This window comes from Lagopus leucura, unplaced genomic scaffold, assembly GCF_019238085.1.
Source record: "Lagopus leucura isolate 7727_CA_CO unplaced genomic scaffold, USGS_WTPT01 Super-Scaffold_73, whole genome shotgun sequence".
Lineage (NCBI taxonomy): Eukaryota > Metazoa > Chordata > Aves > Galliformes > Phasianidae > Lagopus > Lagopus leucura.
In genome coordinates, this window is record NW_024962252.1 from 26,665,647 (window position 1) to 26,687,211 (window position 21,565).

Sequence of the window (21,565 nt, forward strand, 5' to 3'; positions counted from 1 at the left end):
TATTAGAATTGTATCACTAGGCAGCAGTTATTAGTCACTAAATACACCACAAGTATTTTGGTTCAAGAAGTAAGTTAAATATGCCATCTATTTTGGTGTTCATCTCTTCTTGGTTAAGAAGGATCACGAAATAACTTTTCTTGTCTAGAATATGCGACTCCTCAGGAGACAGGAAATAATTCTGATTGTGCTTTCCAGTGAAGCTGCCAAAGTGCTGATGCCTGTTTTTCGTATTCAGTTTACCTGTTTGTTATGGCTTCAGGAAAAAATTTTTGCACTGACTTTTAACTGTTGTGGACATACTTTTACCTTGTAAGACTTCTTTCTTATTCTGTTGTTGTTTCGCTTCGTTGCTCTTGCAAATTTGAGTCAAAATTAGTCTAGAAATAAGCAGCACTGTCTGAAAGTTAGAAAGAGAAACCTGTGTGGACTCTGATTTATTTTTTTTTCTTTTCTAGGAAGTTGTTGGTATGGTGAAGACACTTTGTTGCATTATTGATCCAAAAAGTACAAATAATAGTTGTACTGTGTAGTGTGCTCATATCTATTAACTTGAATGCATCCTTGATTTTTTTGTGACAGTCAACAACCTGTAGTGTAAGAGACAATGAAAGCTGAAGTTTCCAGGATATGTTGCTCATTTTAAGTCTTAAAGGCAGATATGCTCTTGGATATCTCTTCATATTTGAGTTTCAAACAAAATTTCAACACACTGTTATTCCCAAAGCATACTTGAAAACTTCACATTCGTTTAAAAGCAAGTAAGCATCAAAGACGTACTTTAATAATGAGCTTTCCAACCTTGTACATTCAAGCTAAACCAAATTTCGTATGTACTCAAACTATTGAGATGGATATTTCTGTAGTATTAAAAGTAAAATAAATGACTTGGGCAATTCCACCATCTGAGAACAAGTTGGTGTTTGAGTATAAGCTCATCAGATGGCATGGGAAAGAATGATAGGTGGAGAGCTTGAGTTAGGACTTGAAGTACAGAAAATTAAATCTTGTGGTTCAACCAGCTGAGATTCTTTAGTGTAAGTAATGTATGCATTTCTATTTTTCTTAGTAATACTTAAAGTTTATAAATATGGATTAAGCTTGTTCTGGGCCTTCAGAGAACAAAGAAAATAACAGATACAGAAAGTTTTCACAGAATCTTAAAATAGTTTAGGTCGGAACAAACATCTGGAGCTTAGTCCTTTCCATAGTCCTTTCTTCTGCAGATGGAGCTGGGCCAGTTCCCTCAGCCTCCTTTCAAGCATTCTTTGCTCCAGCTGCTGACCGACTTGGTAGCCCTTCACTGGACTTGCTCATGTCAATGTTTGCCCTGCACTGGAGAGCCAAAATGGAGCCAGTACTGCAGATGTAGTCTTACAAATCCTAAATAGAGGGGAAGAACTGCTTTCCTCAAGCTGATAAGCTATGTTTTTGCTCAGATTGCATTTGGCTTCTGTCATCACAGTGTTGTAACGTAGTACGTGCCCTAGCTTGCCCAGGTTTTCTTACTGTGTCCCAAGGAAGTTTTCTGCAAAACTGCTTTTTATCCAGTCAGGCTCCTCGGCCCGTTCTGCTATGAAATCATGCATTTACTTTTGAGTTTCATGCAGTTTTTGTCAGCCTATTTCTTTAGCCTGACAAAAGTTAAGGATACCATTTGAAGGGACTTAATGTTTCAGCTGCTTCCCTTCATTTGTTACTGTCTGCAGCAGGAATGCCAGCTGTAATTAATTAGCCAGCAGTTGTACTTCATAGTGTTGATCACACCTTCTGCACCTGGTAGTCCTGCTAATTTCCTATTCAGATTTGAACTTGTCAAACTCATCTCTCTGGTGTGGCTATGAGGGTTACCCAAGAGGCTATCAATCAGCAGTCTTGCTATCTGATCTCCCATGAGATTTTGCCAAACAGTTCCCTGGACAAGCTGAAGTTGTAGTTCTGCTCACTACCTTGCTTGTTTCTCTCAGTAACTGAAACTCCTTCATTTCATAGCTGCCGTCAGCCTTTGGATTCACTGCCAGTTCTTCTTTATGACTGTATGACCGTCATGCACAGCAGAGCACTAACCTTAATTGATTCATTCATCACCTGAATAATTTTCTTTTTTTATTGCAGTGTGACTTCTTATTTTCAAATAACATTTTACAGTACTTCAGAACAATTAACAAATAACTTAGTTTGCTAGAATGTTCTTATTCTGGCAGCTGTATATTTCTGTTGCCTCACGAAAGCGAATAGTGTGTATGGTCACAAATTTCTCTTATCCACAGAGGGCAGCCCAAGCATACATTATATGGCTTTGTTATGACTTAACACCAGTAAGCCCCATTCCTCATATGAATGATCTGTAGTCTTGGCAGATTGGTTTAGACCATAACAGTGCTTTTTGTTTTATTTACTTTTTACGTAGTGAAGTCATGTAATTCACACATTTAAACTTCTATTCAAACTCCCAAACTGAATTGGCACATTGAAGATAATTAGCTTGTGAATTCTCACCTACCTAAATCATTATATGCATATCCTTTTCTAGTTTGCAAGGCTTGTCTTTGAATGGGCTTGGAATCCTTTTCACTTGTCCGGCTTAGACCTCTGCCTAACCATTGTCTGGTGAAATCGCTCTATTCATGCAGTGTTGCAAATTGTTTCTCAGTCAGTGCAGATTCTTCCATTGTGTTTCTACACAGCTTCCTTCTATTGAAATTGAGAAAGGATTGCAATTGCTTTAATGTTATCTCTGTTTTATATTTTCCAAATTCCTAGCAAAGCACAAAGTAGAGAGATATCAGCTGAAAACAAAGCTGAACAAATAGTTCCATTGAATTGATTAAGATGTTTTATCCCTGCTTCACTGTCACAAAGTATGAAAGGACAAGTTAATACCTGATGAAACAGAGCAGCTTACACATACCAGGAAACTCGCATGCAGGGGTTCTGTGGAATGTGGAACTCTTAATTTCTGCAACAGAGCTTCATGTTCTAGGAGCCTGCTCTCCTGGACTGAATGCTGAATATAAGCAAAATAAAGGACATAAATACTTTCCTGTGGAAAGAAAACCACCATATATTGAGAAAGGATATTTAGCATATAACGTTGAAAAAAGTCTTACTATGATTTTTATTAAATGAGCATCACAGCACGTGTTTTAACAACTCTCTGCCCTTTGTAGGTATGCTCTCTGAGAGGGAAGTACTGGGTGCTTCTGCTAGAGATACAACTCCAAGGTAAACTTTTGATTTTCATTTTGTTGAACATTCTATTTAATAACTCTGTGCAGTACTCTGTAAATAGAGATGATTTTTTCCATATTTAGATCTTGATGTTTCAGCTGAATGAGTATCTCATTACCAACACAAGTAGGAAAGCTGAGGTTCAGATTTAAATAGCTTGCCAAAGGTCTTATTGACCTTACAGGCAAAAGATGAAACATATTTCTTGGCTTGGTCTGTTGGCTTCTAACACTTCTACTGCCGTGCATTGCATACAACTGTATGGTTTATTTTCACTGGCTCCTCAGCCTTTTGCTTCTTGAGGAAAGTCCTGGGAAGTGATTCCAAGTGGGCTGATTTTTTATTTTTTTTTTCACTTGAGTTATTTGTCAGTAATAATTGGCATGCCTTGGAGAGGTACCTCATTTCAGACTGGAATGTTTTAAGATGTGATAGAGCTATTCAGGTTTCTGCAGTTTGAAAACGTAAAACAAAGCAAACCTTAAAAACACAATGAAGTACCTGAAGTCGCTGAGGTATCTTTCTTCTCATGATTCCTTGAATCTCTGAGGTTTATTTTCTGATTTTTGCATGATGCAACTTCAGAAACTTTGAGCTAGTTATGTGCAACCATGTTCATGATCCTCATTTTGCAACTGGAACATGGCTTATCTTCTGGAGTTGTTCCTCAGTCCTTGCTTCTTTTCTCCTCATTTGTGTCTGGCATGTCCAGATGTCAAATGGGAAGGTGCTGGCTAACAGGAATGTGTCTTGGAGGGGGCATCCCTTCTTTCTTCTCCAAAAGTTCAAACACTAAACAGAAGTGGTTAGGACCTGGGGAAGAGAGAAGACAGTAGTAATGTATACACAAGGAGTGTGTAGAGTTGTGCGGGTAGAGTTGACTTACTGCGATTGCAGCCTTCATGATGCTGGAGTTATGTCAGAACTACAGATGTATAGTTGAGAGCCAAGTGTAAGATGTAGTCAGATGTATAGCTTTTCTGCCTTGGATAGGTAGGCTGCTGTGCCAAAGAGGTCTTGAAAACCCTGGCAAGTGTATGGTAATGGAAAGCGATAAGAAATATACAGTATGCCCTTCAAATGCTTACTCTACCCTGTAGTTATTACAAGATTTGGGTAGCTTGGGAATCGTGAGAATGTAAAGCCTAAATCTGGGCAAATGAAGGAAACTGTGGTTTTGTGGTATAAAGGTAGAACCTGTAACTCTTGGAAACTGCTCTGGCAGTGTAATAACTTTGCTTGGAGCCAAGGACTTCAACCATCTTTCTTGGAAGGTTCATATACTGCAAAGAGGATGCATATGCTCTGTAACTAAAACCACTGCATATAACTTTAACTGCTATGCACTATTAGGATGAATAATTAGACTGCTTTTATTTTGATCTTCTTTTCAAAATTATAATCGCTGGGCTTACCTCTTGAAAATATAGTAAATAATGTGTTTGGCTGGTATCTTTGTGAAAGAAGTTCTGCTTGAAAATTGCTCATTAAATATATTTTGGCATGCTGAACGAAAGTCTATATATATACATTTTTCTTTTCTTCCTGTACTTCTGTTTTACAGTTATGACTGGTTTCAAACAGATGATTTGATCACTGTTGTCATATATACTAAGCAGAAGGTAAATGTATTTTGTGGAAGAGATAATTACAGGATCTTGTGATCCAGCTTGAATTCTTGGAGAACTTCCTTAAAATGCTCTTTTTCCTTGTCTGTGAAAGGGTATGAATGCAGAGTTGGTGATAGTGGACTGTCAACACAAAAGACTAAGGGGAGAGATCATCCTGGATGACCATTCGTATCTTGTAGAAGTTGGTAGGTACCGTGATTTTACAGTTGAAAATACTTAATTTTTGTTTTCTGATATTAAAACCTTCACATCAGGGCATATATGTTTTGCATATACCACTTAAATTTTATTCCTCTTTATTGAAAATGATTACATTATCAACTCCTATCTTCATCTGGTCAGTATGTATTTTTTTTTTTTTATTCTGTTTCTTATTTGATGTTCTAACCAACATGGAATAAAGTGTAATAAGAGACTGATGTAAAAGTTATGCAAGTTTCTCTATTTCAGGTGTGTGTTATAGATCACTTACTAAAAAGCCCTTATTCAAAAAGGGCAGATGGAAGGATTTAGATGAATACAAGTTGATAATTATATCATGAGTCACTATTTAAAAACAAACAAAAAAAGAAAATGATGCCTTTCTTAACATGTTATGCATTAGCTTGCAGAAAACACTGAGACTGATATGAAGCAAGAGTGAAATTTCAGGACCAAGTAAAGACACATAGGGTTGTAGGCATGTTACTTTACACAGTATTTCTTGCTCTAAGCTGTACAAATATATAAAGACATGTATTACGTATATAGAATGTAATTCAGTTTTTGCTTAAACTAATTTGTTTCTCTTTATTTCAGACTTGGATCGTGAAGTTCAAGATGACTTTGCTGGTAAGGTGTCTCTTGTAACTTTTCTACATTCCCATGTTAGAAGAAATATAGAACTTTCATTTAATTTTCTGATCCATCAGGTACTTCACAGCTTTTCATACCATCAGGTTCTGACACAGTCAACCAAATCAAACCATACAATTAAATTCTTTCTTTCATTTTGACACTTGAGCTTGTAAAAAAAAAAATAATAATAATGTTGATGGTGCTCTGATCCTTCGGAGTATCACTAAAATAATTAGAAGGGAGCTGTGTTGTGTGTATATATAAACCATTCTATGTTTTGAATAGGATTTTCATAAACTTATTTATTCATTCAAGTGGCCATTTGGCAAAAAGAGAAGTATGTGGTAGCAATTAACTATTTCCAGTAAATAAGGACTCGAACTTCGTGTTATTTCTGACCAGATGGACTGTGAATCTTTTCACAACATATTTATTAGATGTATTAAATATTGTACATTAATTACACGTATTCTAAAGGCCCCATAAAGCATTAGGGATAACAGAAAATATCATAATATAATGCATTAATCCTGTGCTTCTTGAAAAATGACTAATCCTTCTTGGGTTTAATAGGGGAGTAAAATTATATTGTTGGGCGAAGAGTAACTAAAAGTAACAGTAGGAAACAATTTTCTCTTGTAGTAAATATTGCTGAAAAAGTTGGGAAGGTAGAGATTATTTTGAAGAAAAAGGATCATTTTCAATGGAAAGTGCTGGGATTGCCTTTGGAGAGTCACAATACGCTTCTCAGGCGCATGGAAAGAGGTAAATACGGCCTCATTAGCAGTTCTAAGTCTTTTAGGGCATGTTCAACATGTTTTCACCCAGGATTTTTCTTTTCTGTGACCATACTTCATTTTTTTTTAAGAATGTTTTCTGGAGTTGTTGAAAACTGTTCAGATACTCTCCTTGAACAGATTCACAGTAGAAGTGGTTTTTTGTTGTTTCTTTCCTCCTGGTTTCATTTTCTTGTTTTGTCTTTCAGTAGAATTGGAGGCCTTTGAGTCTTGCAGAAAGGGTGGGAGAATGTAATAGGGGAAGTTGAAAACTGCTTGAGAGCTGTTGCATCTCATGGGTGCCTGTGTGCTTGATATCCCCTTCTATCTGTATGAAAACTTCAGTAGACCTTTACTTTGTGGCAAGGGATGTAGGAGTAACTAGTGAAGAAACAAAAACCTCCACGTCCTGCTATTACTACAGATGTATCCCTATTCAATACTGTAACATTGTTCCAGCACTCTGTACCTTTGTAACTTGAGCTATGCCTAAACGAGGCACTCAAAGCCGCCTCTAAATAAGCTGCTGCATCTGCAGGGGGTGATAGAGGTTACATATGAATTCATTTTGTGGTGAGGGAATGGTATGAACTTGTGGCAGCACTCAAGTGCATTGCCTTGATCACTGTGATTGGTGTTGTTTTTTTTCCAGCTAAACTAGAAATTTCCATACAATAACATAATATATTATAAAGATGTTTCTGATGTTATTGCTACTGTCCCAGTTCTCTGAAGCACTCTTGATCCTCTGCCTATTTATGTTCAAAAGCTGACTAAATTTAGACTGCCTTACGTGTGAGAGCAAAGTTAAGAACTGATTAAACATTGTTCACTCTTGCTGGCTTGTAGTTATGGTAATTAGACCATGGAAGTTGAGAGATTATTGTGCTCCAGAAAGGAAGATTATGTGTATAAAAGCACATTTCTTAGCTACATTTAAGTTATTTTAGAATGTAGTTTTGCTTACGCAAGTTTCAGAACCTATTGAGTCAGAGCTTGCTGAGCTGAGTTTCTTCAGTTCCTCAATTACTAATGTGAGGAAATATAGTAAGTATATTGATATCTGTGGCTTTTTAAACCATGGTCCAGAATTTTTTATTCAGCGATTTATTAATTAAGAAATAAAATTGAAATACGCCAAGGGTTACAAAAGAGGAATGTTCAGCTAAATGTCTTTCCTTTATTCCAGCTCTCTGCTTTCAGTGTGGAAATAATATCTACACACTGGAGGCTTCTGTTTGCATAGTGTAGACTTAATTAGCCTCACTCAGTTTTGCTTAGAATTGTGCCTCCTGCCTCTAAATTGCCTAGGTTTCAATTTTGCTCCCATAGAGCAAATGCTGGTAAGTGTGAGAAAGCCCCATCTCTTGTACTAAGAGCACAGAAATAGTAATTAATAACTCAGCTGTTTTTCCTGTCTGCTGGATGTGAAATTGGTTTGGTGTGCAAACAACTTTTTATGAAGTACAACAAATATATTCTGGAAGTAAAATGATCATGACTTCCAGCCTGGTAAAGTAATACTGACCTCGTAAAGTGAACTGATGCATTTTTATATAAGAGGTTAAGCAAGTCTTTAAAGAAAATATTATATTTCCTTCAATAAACTGCAGAAACCAATAATACAAAGTGTGTCGCAAACACAGCAGCTCTCCTTAATACTACTTACAGTGTAGTATAATGTATTTTGCATTATTGAATAGTAACAATATTAAGATTGGACAGTTGCAGTTTGACTGTTTACCTGTGACAGTGCTGGAAGCACTTTTAACACAAGCAGAACATACTGTCAAGTAGGAGAGTAATCCCTTCAGAAAGGTGTGTGGACACATATGCTGCTGGCCAGGGTGGTTTCCTGTAGATAAATGGCTGCTTATGCTACTCCAGTGTGTAGCTGTGAGACAACTGAGAAAGATCCGTGAGAACTCTTAAAAGAGTGGAGGAAGGACATACCAGTTGTGCAAGTAGCTGTGCTTACATTGATGTATCAGTTGTAATAAGATGGGGAAAAAAGCATTTTTGCTGCAGATGGAGTAACTTTACCCCTGTTTTGTTGAAGAGCAAAGTTACTGAAGTTTTACCATGGCTGAGAAGAGTAGGTAGAACAACTGATACAAGGTGTATTTTAACTTGTGTATCTGCACCTAGCTCTACGGACCAGCACCTCTTCTAGGCAGGCAGGTAGGCAACAGTAGTATGTATAATCAATGAATATTAAGATGTTATAATTACAAAATAAACAAGAGAGTTAGGCAAAGCAGACTATAATAACAAAAAGAGGATAGAAAGCTTACCCATATCCTGGGCTCACTTAGAAAACTGCAGTAGAGTGGATCTCAAGAAGAGATCCTTCCCCACTGATAGCCAGCTCTTAAATAGGTCTAGGAGAGGTGCAGCCAGGCTCCACCCCTTCCAGCAGCACAGGTGAATTGCCTTCACCTGTGCTCCTGTGGCTGACTCATTGCTAGCTTCAGGTTATCATTCAGAGGTTCAGGCCAGGACTCAGCAGTTCCCTTACACAGTACCAGTGCTAAAGGAGAGCCTTGAGAGCTGAGCTGTCTAGTTAAAGCTATTTTATAGCTTTACATCTGGCATTTTTATTCTGCGCTATCCGTGCAGCTATCACGGATGCATTGCCTTGAGTTCTGTTTGTTTTTCACTTGTTAGTTTTATTTTATGTCAGGTATAAGCATTTAAATGTTAATATTTGTCGTCGTCCCCCCCCCCAAAAAATGTGCAAAGCTCTTTGCAGTTGCATGTTGATAGCCCATTGTGCTTGTCTATCTAAGATGAAAAAACTCCACATGAACGTGGACATTTTCATTTTAAACTGTCATCAATGTAAGCTCCTCCTGCTGTAACTTGTTTGATGTTTTAAACAATGGGATAGAAATTCCTGTGAGCATACACAAGGTGTTCTGGTATAGTGTAGTAGTATCAGTGCTGTAAGTATAGGTGCTAGGATAGTAGTTGATGAAAGGGTGCCAGACCATACATTTTAGCCAATATATGCCATCTTTCTGCAAGAGCTGTAAGTATTATTCCCTGTGGACAGCCCTATCAGAAATATTTGCTGTGTCAGTAGCAGTGAAACAGCAACAATGCAGGGTGGTCAGCTGAATAAATACCTAGAGTGCTGGGTGGGTTTAGGCAGCGTGGTGCTCTGCTTCCTTACTTTTCATTTCCATTACCCAAGCTGTTTTAATCTAGAAATTTTTATTCATGCTGAAGTTCTGTGGTGACTTTAGTACAGGTACAATGTGGTACAGAGATGGTTCTGAAATTCAGATGCTTTCTGAAAGAAAAATTGTGTTGATTTTCTGTTTCTTTGTAGTCATTGCTATCTAATAACACAGATTCAGTCTGGTAAAAGCCTAAAGTAAGGCTAAAAAATTAGCTCCGAATTAGAAAAATAATTGTAATGGTACAAAAGTATCTATTTGTAGTATTTATGTAAAGTATTCTTATTGGTTTTGTTGGTTTTATTGTTTTTTTTCTTTTTCATTAAAAGATATGTAAGTAACAGGCAATTGATGCTTTTAGGATTGTTCTACAGGAAATGCAAGTTGGTTTCTAAGACAGAAGTTACCCATGACACCAAGCTCTTCTGCTTTATGCTGCCTAAGAGCACTCATCTCCAGGTTCCCATTGGACAACACGTTTACCTCAAACAAATCATTGCAGGTAAGAAAAACTGAGAACGTGACCATCGATATCTTAACACGTCTCTATTTTGAGCCTCTGCTGTTTGCAGATAATTTACTGTATACAATTTTCCTATTCTATCAGCTACCTTTTGCCTTTTCTTTAGGGACAGAAGTAGTAAAACCATATACACCTTTATTGCCTTTTTTGCCACTGGATTTCAAAGAACCATTTTGCCAGGATGGTGCGCATATATATTTAATGATCAAAATTTATTCCTGTGGATTGTTTACGCAGGCACTTGACCACCTACAAATAGGTAAGTATGTGGCTTAGGATGTTTTGTGTTTAGTTTTGCAGAGGTTGGCCTTGTCTTTGCACATATGTCAGCTGTATCAAGCAGTTAATTACTTGTACTTGATTGTGTATATAAATATATTAGTTGCTTGTTTTGTATTTGAGTGTATATATCTTAAATAAAAATGACTGTATTTTTTTAATAAAGACAAGCAAATCTGTTTTATTAGACTCAAGATATACTTCCTTTTATGTTTCAGATATAAGGTAGATTTTTAATAGTAACTTCACAAATCATTTTGATTGAACACCTGTTCTTTTAGCATAAATGATCCATGTGTGATTTATATTGTACCCTTCTGAAATGAATCCTAACACTACAAAGATGAAGGGAGTATAAAAGGATCTTTTAAAAATCAGATTACTAGTTTGTTTTCATCTCATTAAGGATTACTATTCTATTTTGACTTTAAAGGTGATGATATTTCTGTCAGCAATCCTGAAGGTAACTTCAAGAAGTCACAAGTTGAAGCTCTAGAAGACCTCTTTTTATTGGCAGCGGGCACAGGCTTCACACCAATGGTTAAACTGCTGAATTTTGCTCTGGCTAAAGTTGATTGTCTCCGGTACGTACACTAATTGTGGTTTAACCTCAAGCTAAAGTGATCCATAGGAAAAATGAGATGAAGTGTGATTGGCTGTCCTCAATAAAATTTCAAAACCAAAGGGCATGAAAGCATTTTCCTTCAGTGTGTTTTAGAGATACTGATGCAGAGCACCTTTTCTTTTTGTTGTGTCTCTGCTCAAGTTTTCTCACTCTTTTACCATTTAGTTTTCTGCATGCCGCTTGATTACGTTTTGCTAATGTAACTCCACATGTTATAATCTTCCTTCTATTTTCAGCAGGCAGCTAATTTCATTTGCCTTGAACAGTGTCACTGCAGACATATAAATAACATCAATTTTTTTTTTTTTACTGTTTGTAATTTTGAGCTTCCCTTAGCTTTTCAAGTTCCTGGGCATAGTTATCTCAATCCACTTCACAGTGAAGAGTAAACTGTGGTTTGATGTGAGACATAAGTGCTTTTCATTGGAGTTCAACTGTTTCTTCAGTATCTCTTAGAAAAATCTTTTCTTCTTGAGAGGAGAAGAATGTGACTAGGAGCTCAAATTAAAGTTACTCCAGATATGGTCCATTGTTCTTACTGTTTTGTTGTTTTGTTTTTGAGTTTGACCATGCTGCTGTCTTCAAATACGGATTTCAGTTGCATTCAGGCAGAGCATGTGATGCTTGTCTTGGGTCTGTTCTCTTGTAAAAGGCGACGTGGATCCCTAAAATAATGTTTTGTCATGTGTATCTTTTATTTAATCTGTAATGTAAACTAGAAGTGTAAAAAGTCTCAGGAGAGTTCAGGTAAACTCAATAACATAGTAGCTCAACTTCAAAAGGAAATGCAAAGGGTGACTGGGGCTCATCTTCTGAAAGAGGTCTAGAGGTAGGTGTCCCTGCCTATGGCAGGGAGGTTGCAACTACATGATAAAGGTCCCTTTCAACCCAAACCATTCTATGATTCTATAAAGAGATACAAGGTATTTTTGTATTGCTTTTAGCCACGGTTTGCTTCCAGCATCATGCTTAATGGAATTTCTTAATAGATTGTTTTTGTCAGTGTGGACTGTTGTGATTTGTGTGAGCACATAAATAGAAAGCATGCCTGACCTTCATTTTCCTAAGAGCTGTTGCAGAGGATAGTTTTATGGATTTGACACTCCTTTCCTGTATCTTTAAATTCAGACTTTTGTAAGAGTTATTAATTTGTATTACTGGGTTTTATTGAATATAAGCACAGGATGTTTTGGCTCATTATGTCTTCGTAAAGCACATTTTAAAAGAGGATAAAGGATTTAAATTGAAGGCTAGTCATCATAATAAAGATAAAAAGATTACATGTGTACTTCAACGATCTGTTTCTAGAAAAGAATCTAAAAGCATATGTTATTCTTGTACTGCATGTTGTCTGGCATAAAAGATGCTGTTTTGTGAGGACAGAATGTATGTACTGTTTGAGGGTAAGGCTTTTCCAAAGGATCTTGTATTGTCACATGCAAATAGGCACTGTGAAGTAAATTTATCACCTGGCAAAATACTTGGGAAACACTATTAAGTGAATTTGACTTTCTTTTCCTTCTTGAGTGGAAAACTTTATATGTGTAAGGTAAATATAATATGAAAGTAAAACCAATAGTAAAAGATGCAAGTCTTAATATGTTGTTCATAAGCAGAATAAACACAATAGGTAGTGTGTGTGGAACACTACTGCTGCACAGCTGGTGCTCGTGTCTACTGTGTCCTTGAAAGATGAGCAGTAGTGTGTTCATTTTAATTCTCTTTGGCATGGTTTCTTATGGGAACTCAGTAGCAGCAGTTAGTTCAAGCTGCAGCAGCATATATTTTCTTATTAATTAAAATAAATGATTTTTTTTTTTCTACTTGCCATGGAGACTCATGAGGTAGAATAGTTAGAATATCTTGATTCAGTACAGGTACTAAGCCTTGTGTTTCTGACTGCTCTAGGTTTGATGAACTGACGGCTCTGATTGATGGCCTTATTTTTGCTGTTTACCCTCAACTTTTTTTTTCCAACTTTTATTTTAAAGCAAATGTTGCAGAATTCTTTCACATGTGTATACATGTATACATTATGTCATATTTGTATACTTTGTGTATGTAATATATATAAATATATGGATGTTATTTTCTTTATGTGACTGTGCAAAGTAACAGTTGCCATAGATGTGGTTCACATACACTAGAACACAAATTGCAGAGAGAATGCTGAATGACTTTATGATCACATCACCTACTGAAGCAGCTTCTGTCTAGTTCTAGTCAGGTGCTGACTGAGCCTCTGAGGTAGTACTGCTAACGCTCGAGAACCTGCAGCTTCCCTGCACGGTGTTTTCCTTGACATTGTTATCTTGGATCATTGGATTTCCATTCATTCTGTCTAGCTTGTCTGCTCATTTTATTTTTTTTAGGTCTGTCATTTCCTATCTACACTGAACGTGGAATGCAATCGATTCTCTTCCTGTCTGCAATATCCTTTTGTATATGAAGCCATAACGATTTTAGTTCAGCCTTGTTTTGTTTCTTACTGGCCAGATTGTATTAGGACACAGTATTCCTTTCAGAAGAATATTTGCACAGTTTTTTCCTATTTGAGATTTTTGTTCCTTTTTACTTGTGCTGTATTGCTACGATCAGCTGGATGCATTTCATAAAGAAGGTTGAGGCACAGAGGCACTAAGCACTCAGCAGAGGGCTAACACTTCTCTAGAACAGTCTGTTCTTCATTCTCTTTGATAGCTGTCTTGTTTTGTTTTTAGGTTTCATTCCTAAATTACCACATCAATTTTATATTCATTCTTAATACAGTGTTCCACTTTTGTCAGCATTCTTTTCTGTTTTAGAAGCTGGTTTTACAGCATTCTCTACTTCTTCTTCCTCTGTGTTCATGTAAGGATCATTTTTGTTCCTCTGTCTGTGCACTCTTCTTTAAGACCTTTCATAGCAATTTACAGAGCTCATTGTTATCATCCCCGGATGATGCAGTATGTTTGACTCCCATCAACTTTCAAAAAACTGACAGTTCCTCATTCTTTTTCTGATCTGAAGCTCCATCATTGTTCTCTCAAATATGTCTTCTCTAGCAATAAGGATCACATCTAAATCTCTACATCTTCCGTTCAGCTGCCTTCTCCCTCTTTTGTAGCAGTACTCTTAGCAGTTAATTCCAAGTTTTGGGGGTATTTATTTTCTTTATAACATGTTCTGAGCAGCACTGCACCAGATAAATGTGTATACAACGAGTACAGAATGTCAGTAAGAGTGTGCAGAATTATTTATTGCATATCCCAGTTCCTACCTTTTTGCCCAAGGAATAAATTCTATGGCTTTCCCATGTGTGTTTCTGTTGACTTTTTTCCTCACCTGAGCAGTGCTTGATGCGGTGGAGCATCACCCCAGCTCTGACAGCATTACATTCTTGAAGTAAGCTTTACTTTCCAGGGCAGCAGGCTCTGGGAACCTGGGTAAAGAACCCTGTGGTCTTTGGGTTAATTTTAGGATTTAAAGATTCATCATGACTGATTTGGGAAGGCTTTCCAGAGCTTGTATACTGCAAGTTATTTTGGTTTGTACTGCATTTGAAACCTCTCGGTAATGCTGTTGATGATTGGTATTATACATAACTATCATACCTCGGTGCTGAAGTTTTGACAGCTGAAAATGAATGTGTTCTCTTAAGTAGATGATCTCTTACCTTTGCCATCTGCTATAGCTTTTAGGAGATTTGCTGGTATCTTGAATTGTGACCAAACTGCAAAAGAGGAAAAAAGTTAAAAGGCAGAAAAACGTGATGTCTTCAGGGAGAACATAGGCTTTTACATTGTAGTTAAGGAGCAGCTGGAGACCATGTACTCCTCTCCACAGAAATCCTAGCATATGTGACATGAATGAAAGATGGCTCTGCAAGCTAACAAGTGGAGGAGAAGGGAAATAGTAGCTTCAATGCAGCTTCACGTAAACATAATGCGTCTGTTGTTGGTCTCTTGGAAGCAAAGGTTTTTCCATATAGGAAAGTGTTGGGCACTGAACTAATGAATGGAGCTCAGGTTCACAGCTGTAGTTTTGCATGAATTAGGTTTCTTTAATCGTATATGTTAGGGTTCTATCTTCAGGAATTTAGTATTGACTTGAGCTTCTTGAAATTCCACTTACATATACCAGCTTGCAGAGATGTAACACGGAAAAGATTGATAGAGTTCATTAATGGTGTATTAACTGCAGCATTAGTGCTCAAACAATATTGAGAAACCACTAGATAGATCCCAAAAAGCAAGTAGACTGCATTCTCAGTCAGGCCTTAGTAACTATAAAAGACTATTTTTCTAAAAACAGTGATTCCTGAAGGATAAGTTGCAACCATAGGCAAGGTTAGGGGCATTTAGAAGAGGGGGTCACAGTTCCAACAGATTTAAAGTACATCCAGAAAGATTTAGTGGATTAGTAGCAAAAAAAGATTTAAGAAGAGAATGGAAGAGTGTGGGTTTTTGTTTGTTTTAGTGTAAGAAGCTTCTTTATAATCCACTAAGTTCTGATTCATTAACAGGAACAACCTGCAGTTATACTGTTTGTTTATTTTTAAGGACAGTGAAGCTGATCTTCTTCAACAAAAAAGATGATGACATACTTTGGAGAAACCAGCTGGAGCAATTAGCTCTTAAAGATGAAAGGTATTTACAACTCCTGTGAAGATCAATTTTATCATCCCAGTGTATGGCAGAACACATCTGGAGACATACAGTAACTGAACAGCTATGGCACAAGGGCAGATCCTGCTTCTGGAAACTCTTACCTAGAATGTAGTGAGACAAGAGGTTGAAGGTGATTTGGTTATACAGGTCACAGATGCGTAGCAGCAGGGTATATCATTATGTTCTGGGAGGCTAAGAATTTGGTGTGGCACTGATTGAGATGTTTGTTGGAGATGGAATGTTAGGTGTAATAATAGCTAAGAGTGTCAGAGAAGCTTTTTGAAGATGAAGAAAATTAGCCTTAGTGATAGGATATATAGATATGCAAAGAGAGGGAAATAATAGACTAGGGTAGTGTATCCATTGAACAACACTGAATGTGCTGAGGAGTCATGAAAAGTCTCTTTAGTGTCACTTTGTGGCCAAAATTCTTAGCTTGAAATTCAGAGTTCAAATTAGGCCCTACTTAAATTTTTACTTACTGTTTATTCACTGTTATTTTTCTCAGTTACAATCTAATTATGGCTTAAAACACAGTAGTGCACGTGTAATATTAACTTCATTTAGCATATCATAATTATGTCAGGAGACATAGGAATGTCAGGCTGCCTTTTAATTTCAATACCCGTTTAGCACTAGTTAAATCATTAATGCCTGAATTTTTGGTGAAACAAACATGTTTCATTTATGCTTATGTAATTCTTAGTTGAAATTGTGTGAACAAATTAATTTCATCTGTTCCTTCATGGCACTGATGTGAAGAATCAATATTATTTCATAACATAGTGATGTCTGGCACCTTTGAAGCTTTGTAGTCTAGACATTGTGCAAATTTACAGCAAAATCCCCCTTTTCCCTTTCAGTAGCAGCCTCAGATACACAAGTGCTTGTTTTTCACTCAATAACTACTGTTAGTGGGTTTTAGAAACAAGTTAGAACACTTTCTCATTAATTAAATTGTGCTGATATTTTCAAAGGTTTGGCTAAACATTCTTATTTCCCTGCTTGTGAATTGAGCAGTGCCAACATTTGGATAAGTCAGTCATGGAAAAATAAAATCTATGCTTCAGTATCTTGATTGGTACCTGCTGTTTTTTATTTCTTTATTGTAAGATGAAATACACAGCTCCTGTTCTTAACATTTAAAGATTGCATTAAATAATTGAACACCCAACTGTGGAGGCTGTTTGATTGACTTGGTGCTGGGAACAGCTAAATGTCTGTAAGAATTAACATTGTAGAGTAGCAATAGAGCAGAGCAAAAAAACAATCATAGCAGATGGCAGTGTCTCAGTAGTATTTTATATTGCTGTTTTCTAATAAGATACAATATTTCTGGAATATTCTTCTGCTTTCCAGGTTTGAGGTTCAGTTCATTCTTTCAGAGCCAGCAGAAGACTGGATGGGTAAACGGGGGAAGATTTCTTCAGCTCTTCTCTCTGAGTGTATGAAAAGAAGTAAAAAAGACTCCAAGGTGCTTATCTGCATCTGCGGTCCAACGCCTTTTACACAGCAGGGACTACAGTGAGTACTTTAAGTAATGAGTTTGGGAATGAGGAACCTGTGAAGTTTGGTCAGCCTTGCCAGCTATGTTGTTTCTGACTTGAAAGTCTTTCAAAAATGGCTTTATTTTGTGCTTTTCAACAAAGCTTTTAATTAAAGAGTATAAGAGCAGTATGCGAGTTTCATGAGCTTTAGTAACTTACCAAAACTTTCTAAGAGCATCTCTTTTTATTTTTATTTTTTTTCTAAAGTCCTGCTTTAAATTCACTACTCAGAGAAACAAATGATATAATTGGAAATAAGCTTACTGTGTAGGTGTTAGCTGGATAAATTAAGTTAGTGGAAGTAAAAATCAAAGCTGCTGTTCCATCGCAAGCAGTTCTCTGGATTATTATTAATGTATTTATTTACATCTGTACCAAATACTTTCATTATATGGCTTATGTTTAAAGATAAAGGGTTGTCTTTCCTGTGGCATTGTTGAGGACAGCTGCACAGATCTAATGGAGGGTGGAATTGCCCAATACAATAACTGTTGTCTTTTAATAAAGCAGAGATGCATCAAATGATAGCTCTACTTATTTTTAGGAATTATGTTAGTATCCTAACATGTCATACATGGTCGTGAAGTGTTTTCTAAATGCATTTACTAAGGTAAATGAAGGAAAACTTCGCTGTGTGTGTTTTAATAAAAACAGGACAGAGGTGCTGAAGTTGTCTGTGCTGAATTTTGGATTCCAGATATTGATGTTACAAATTTGTTTTCTGACTTCCAGATGTCTGGAGGATCTTGGATACTCTCAAGAAGAGATGCACGCTTTTACTGCGTAAAGCTGTAGAAGATCTCAGTCTGTTTGTTCAATACAATCTTATTTATTTACCTTCATGAATTTAAATAAGTGAGAAGTGATTTTTGTAAGACTTGAAATTTCACACTTGGTACCAAACTGTTTATTGAAAGAAATACATCTTTGGAAGAAGAAATTTTATACTGTGTTTTATCTTGTAAATCTTATCTTGTAAATATTTTTTTCTAATACTTAAGACATTGTGTGTATTAAGTTATTGTAGAGGGAAGCAGAAGAGTATGATATGTGTTATGTAAGGTATCTCTTGTTTTGGTTCATGAAAGTTATTTTTGTTGCAAGCACTGATTTAGGTTTTGAGCTGAAAGTCTTATTTCTTACTGTAATATCTCTGAAGAGCAATACTGTCTGAATTTAAACCTTGTACTGTAACTCAGGTAACCAGTCACTGAAAAATGTTCTTTTTCATCTGAAGTCTCTGTTTGACCTGCAAGCAATCCAATTATGTCTGTCGGCTTTGTAAAGAAAGTATAAAATTATCTTTGGTAAAATATAAAAAAATTACCTTGGATAATAATAATAAAAGATTTTATATTACTTAATGTCTTTTTATAGGGTTTTTTTTTTTTTTCTGTATTCTCAGTTTATAATGTGTTACAGAAGGGCTTCCAGAAGCTTAGGATGCCAACTGAGAATTCATAACAAAGGCAGTGTCTTGGTCTGCCACAAAAATGTCTGTATGAAATCACTGACTTGTACAACCCTTCTCATTAGCTGCCCTGAGTGTAAAAGCATGACAGCTTATGGCCTGCAGATGCTATGGTAAGGACCATGCAAGTACCTACAAATATTTGACAAACTGTAGTATTATAAATGTATTAGAATCTGTAGTCTTTTTTTCTGTTATTAAAAATACATCGTTATGAGGCTGTAATTTGCTGTCAGATAGTTTGGAGGGGGGGAAAAAAAAAAAAACACCAAAAAATAAAATAGCTGCCACTGTTCTAGATGTACCAGTAATATCTATTTTCAGATTGAATATCTGGAAGAATTTCTTCTCAGAAAGAGTGGTGAGGCAGCAGCACAAGCTGCCCAGGGAGGTGGTGGAGTCACCGTTCCTGAGGTGTCCAAGAACTTGTGTGGATGTGGCACTGAGGAACACAGCTAGTGGCATGGAGGGGGTGAGCTGATTGTTGGACTTGGTGATCGTATAAGGCCTTTCCCAACTCTAATGATCCTGTGATGCTGAAAAAATTGTTAAATATTTTAATAATAGCCATTATAAAGGTTAAGTTGCCGTCTGACCATGACTGACTATCCTAAAATGAGCTGCCATGTTTTCAGTGCCCTCTCATTTATTAGACTTGAAATTAGAAAAGGATTGGCAGTCATTGCCCATAACTTATTTAAGTGGTACTGTCACTATTTTGTCATCTAGAAGGACTTAAATGCTTTCAGTTTTAATTCTGCAGTGTTGCTTATGGAGAGATGCTCTGCAACGCATCAGTTATTAGTAACTGATACTCCCTAGATGGATGGTCAGCTTTGGCATAATTTTATATGCTAATATTTTGTGCACGTCTCTGGGAAAGCAACATGTGAATTACCTGAAAGGTGGGTTTTTATTATTTTTTTCAATACTTAACACTATTTTGATGATATGGTTTTGCCTTTGACCTTCCCATGATCATGCAGTTGGTTAAATTGACTTTTACTCTGTTGGTGCTCCAAAAAATAACAGTACCCAGCTGCAGTTGAAGCTGGCTTGCAGATTCATAATTATTGGCTAGGAAGAGGAGAGAAGGAGTAGGCTCTCATCTCCTCTGCAGAAATCGACTGTAAGAGCTCCATTTTCTTAAGAAACAAGACTTGAAACGGAAGATGACATCAGAAAGAATATTCTCCTCTACCGCTTTTTATCAGTCACCTGCTTCATGTCTGATAGACAGACTCTGAAATTGATGCTGCTCTGTGCCATCTCTGAATGGTAGTTTGCCAAGAAACAAACCTGCTCTTGTTTACCAAAGGGAACTTCGAAACACATGGACTTAATTACTGTGTTGTCAGTCTCAGAGGGGGAAAATTCTGTGGGAAATTTTTATGGGGAGAAAAGGCCATCTGCAACTTCTCCTTCTTGGGCATTTGTTCTTGGATAGACCCATCATGCAATTCTTGTTATGTTTACAGCTGTATATATATGTGGTGTGATTAGAAAAGGAGCTCAAATAGACAAATGCTTTAGTGCCATGTATTAATAATGAGTCTGCCAAGAGACTATTCATAAAATTCCTTCTCGTCCACACCAGTGATGAGAAATGCAGTAGTTAATATTATACAGTATTTTATATCATACTTTATTGTCAAAGATACTCAGATTGAAATCTTAATTATACACTGTAATCCACTGGTGTTTTATAGTTAGCTGCTGTGTACTGCTGACTGCGAAAAGGAATGACAAACTGTAAAAGTAATTTGTCAGTTGTATTTTAAAAACTCAGCTGCTTGGCTTTTATTGCCCTGCTACATGTGAAGAAAAACATTGCTTAGTTTTATAGGAAAACCTGGCTTGCAAAGAAATCAGATCTAGTTCTGGCATACTTGTATTATTCAGAGTTTGATTAAAACAGGTTCTGAGGAACCAGCGTGAAAAGAGAGAGTTGATTGTTGTGCTGCTCAAAGAGATAATGGTTTATTAAACAACAACAACAAAAAAAAAACCACCTTAATGAAACCAAACAGTAAATAGAAGGAATTTGAAGAATTTGGGCATTCAGTAGGTCTTAATTAACAACAATAAAATTAAATAATAATAATGCTGTTCTGCTTATACATATGCTTATACCTCTGGAGGAGGTTTGGTAAGGCAGAAAAACTTGCTGTTATTTCCTCCCATGCATTTTTTCTGAGCAAAATTGAGTTTCAGGGAGAGCCCCAGAAAGCTGCCGCGTGAATGGATCTTTTGTCATACTGAACAGGGATTCTTCTAGAAAATTCCTTTTTTTAAAAGATAATCATACATTTTATAGTTGCATCAGTGACCTCAACATCACAGGCTCGCCCTACATGCCCTTGAAATAAACAGTTTGTTACCCTCCTCCACAAGGAGGCATATTACCAATATCCTGGAAGTACATCTGCCTTTTACCTCAGATTACTACATCCTGGTTTTGCAGTTTTAGACACCAACCAAACAGTTTTGTGGACGTTACAGCTGTGAAGTCTACACACTAAAGCAGCATTTGAATGCAGAGTTTGAATGGAAATTTTCAGGAACTCTTCTTTATGAGAGTGGTGAGATGCTGGCACAGGCTGCCCAGAGAGGTTGTGGATGCTCCGTCCCTGGAGGTGTTCATGACCTGGTTGGATGGAGCCCTGGGCAGCCTGGTCTAGTACCAGAGCTGGAGGTTGGTTGGTTGAGGGGGATTGGAACTTTTGATGATTCTTGGGGTCTTTTCCAACCCAAGCCATTCTATGATTCTAGGAGCCCACTACTTCACAAAATAGTGTTGAAGAATAACACGTT

At 36.8% G+C, this 21,565-nt stretch overlaps 1 protein-coding gene across 3 annotated transcripts in view; it reads left to right on the top strand.

Moving 5' to 3' along the window:
- Positions 1-18,639, top strand: part of LOC122187724 (cytochrome b5 reductase 4) — a 28,785-nt gene extending 10,146 nt beyond the window's left edge. For all 3 annotated transcript variants that reach the window (XM_042885483.1, XM_042885493.1, XM_042885503.1), the window contains 11 exons: positions 3,171-3,225; positions 4,796-4,853; positions 4,954-5,047; positions 5,661-5,693; positions 6,342-6,464; positions 10,019-10,159; positions 10,287-10,439; positions 10,893-11,043; positions 15,626-15,712; positions 17,093-17,257; positions 18,013-18,639. In XM_042885483.1, coding sequence (XP_042741417.1) covers positions 3,171-3,225; positions 4,796-4,853; positions 4,954-5,047; positions 5,661-5,693; positions 6,342-6,464; positions 10,019-10,159; positions 10,287-10,439; positions 10,893-11,043; positions 15,626-15,712; positions 17,093-17,257; positions 18,013-18,067 — 1,115 coding nt within the window. In that variant the 3' untranslated portion in view covers positions 18,068-18,639. The remainder of the gene's footprint in view (positions 1-3,170; positions 3,226-4,795; positions 4,854-4,953; positions 5,048-5,660; positions 5,694-6,341; positions 6,465-10,018; positions 10,160-10,286; positions 10,440-10,892; positions 11,044-15,625; positions 15,713-17,092; positions 17,258-18,012) is intronic.
- The last annotated feature ends 2,926 nt before the right edge of the window (positions 18,640-21,565 follow it).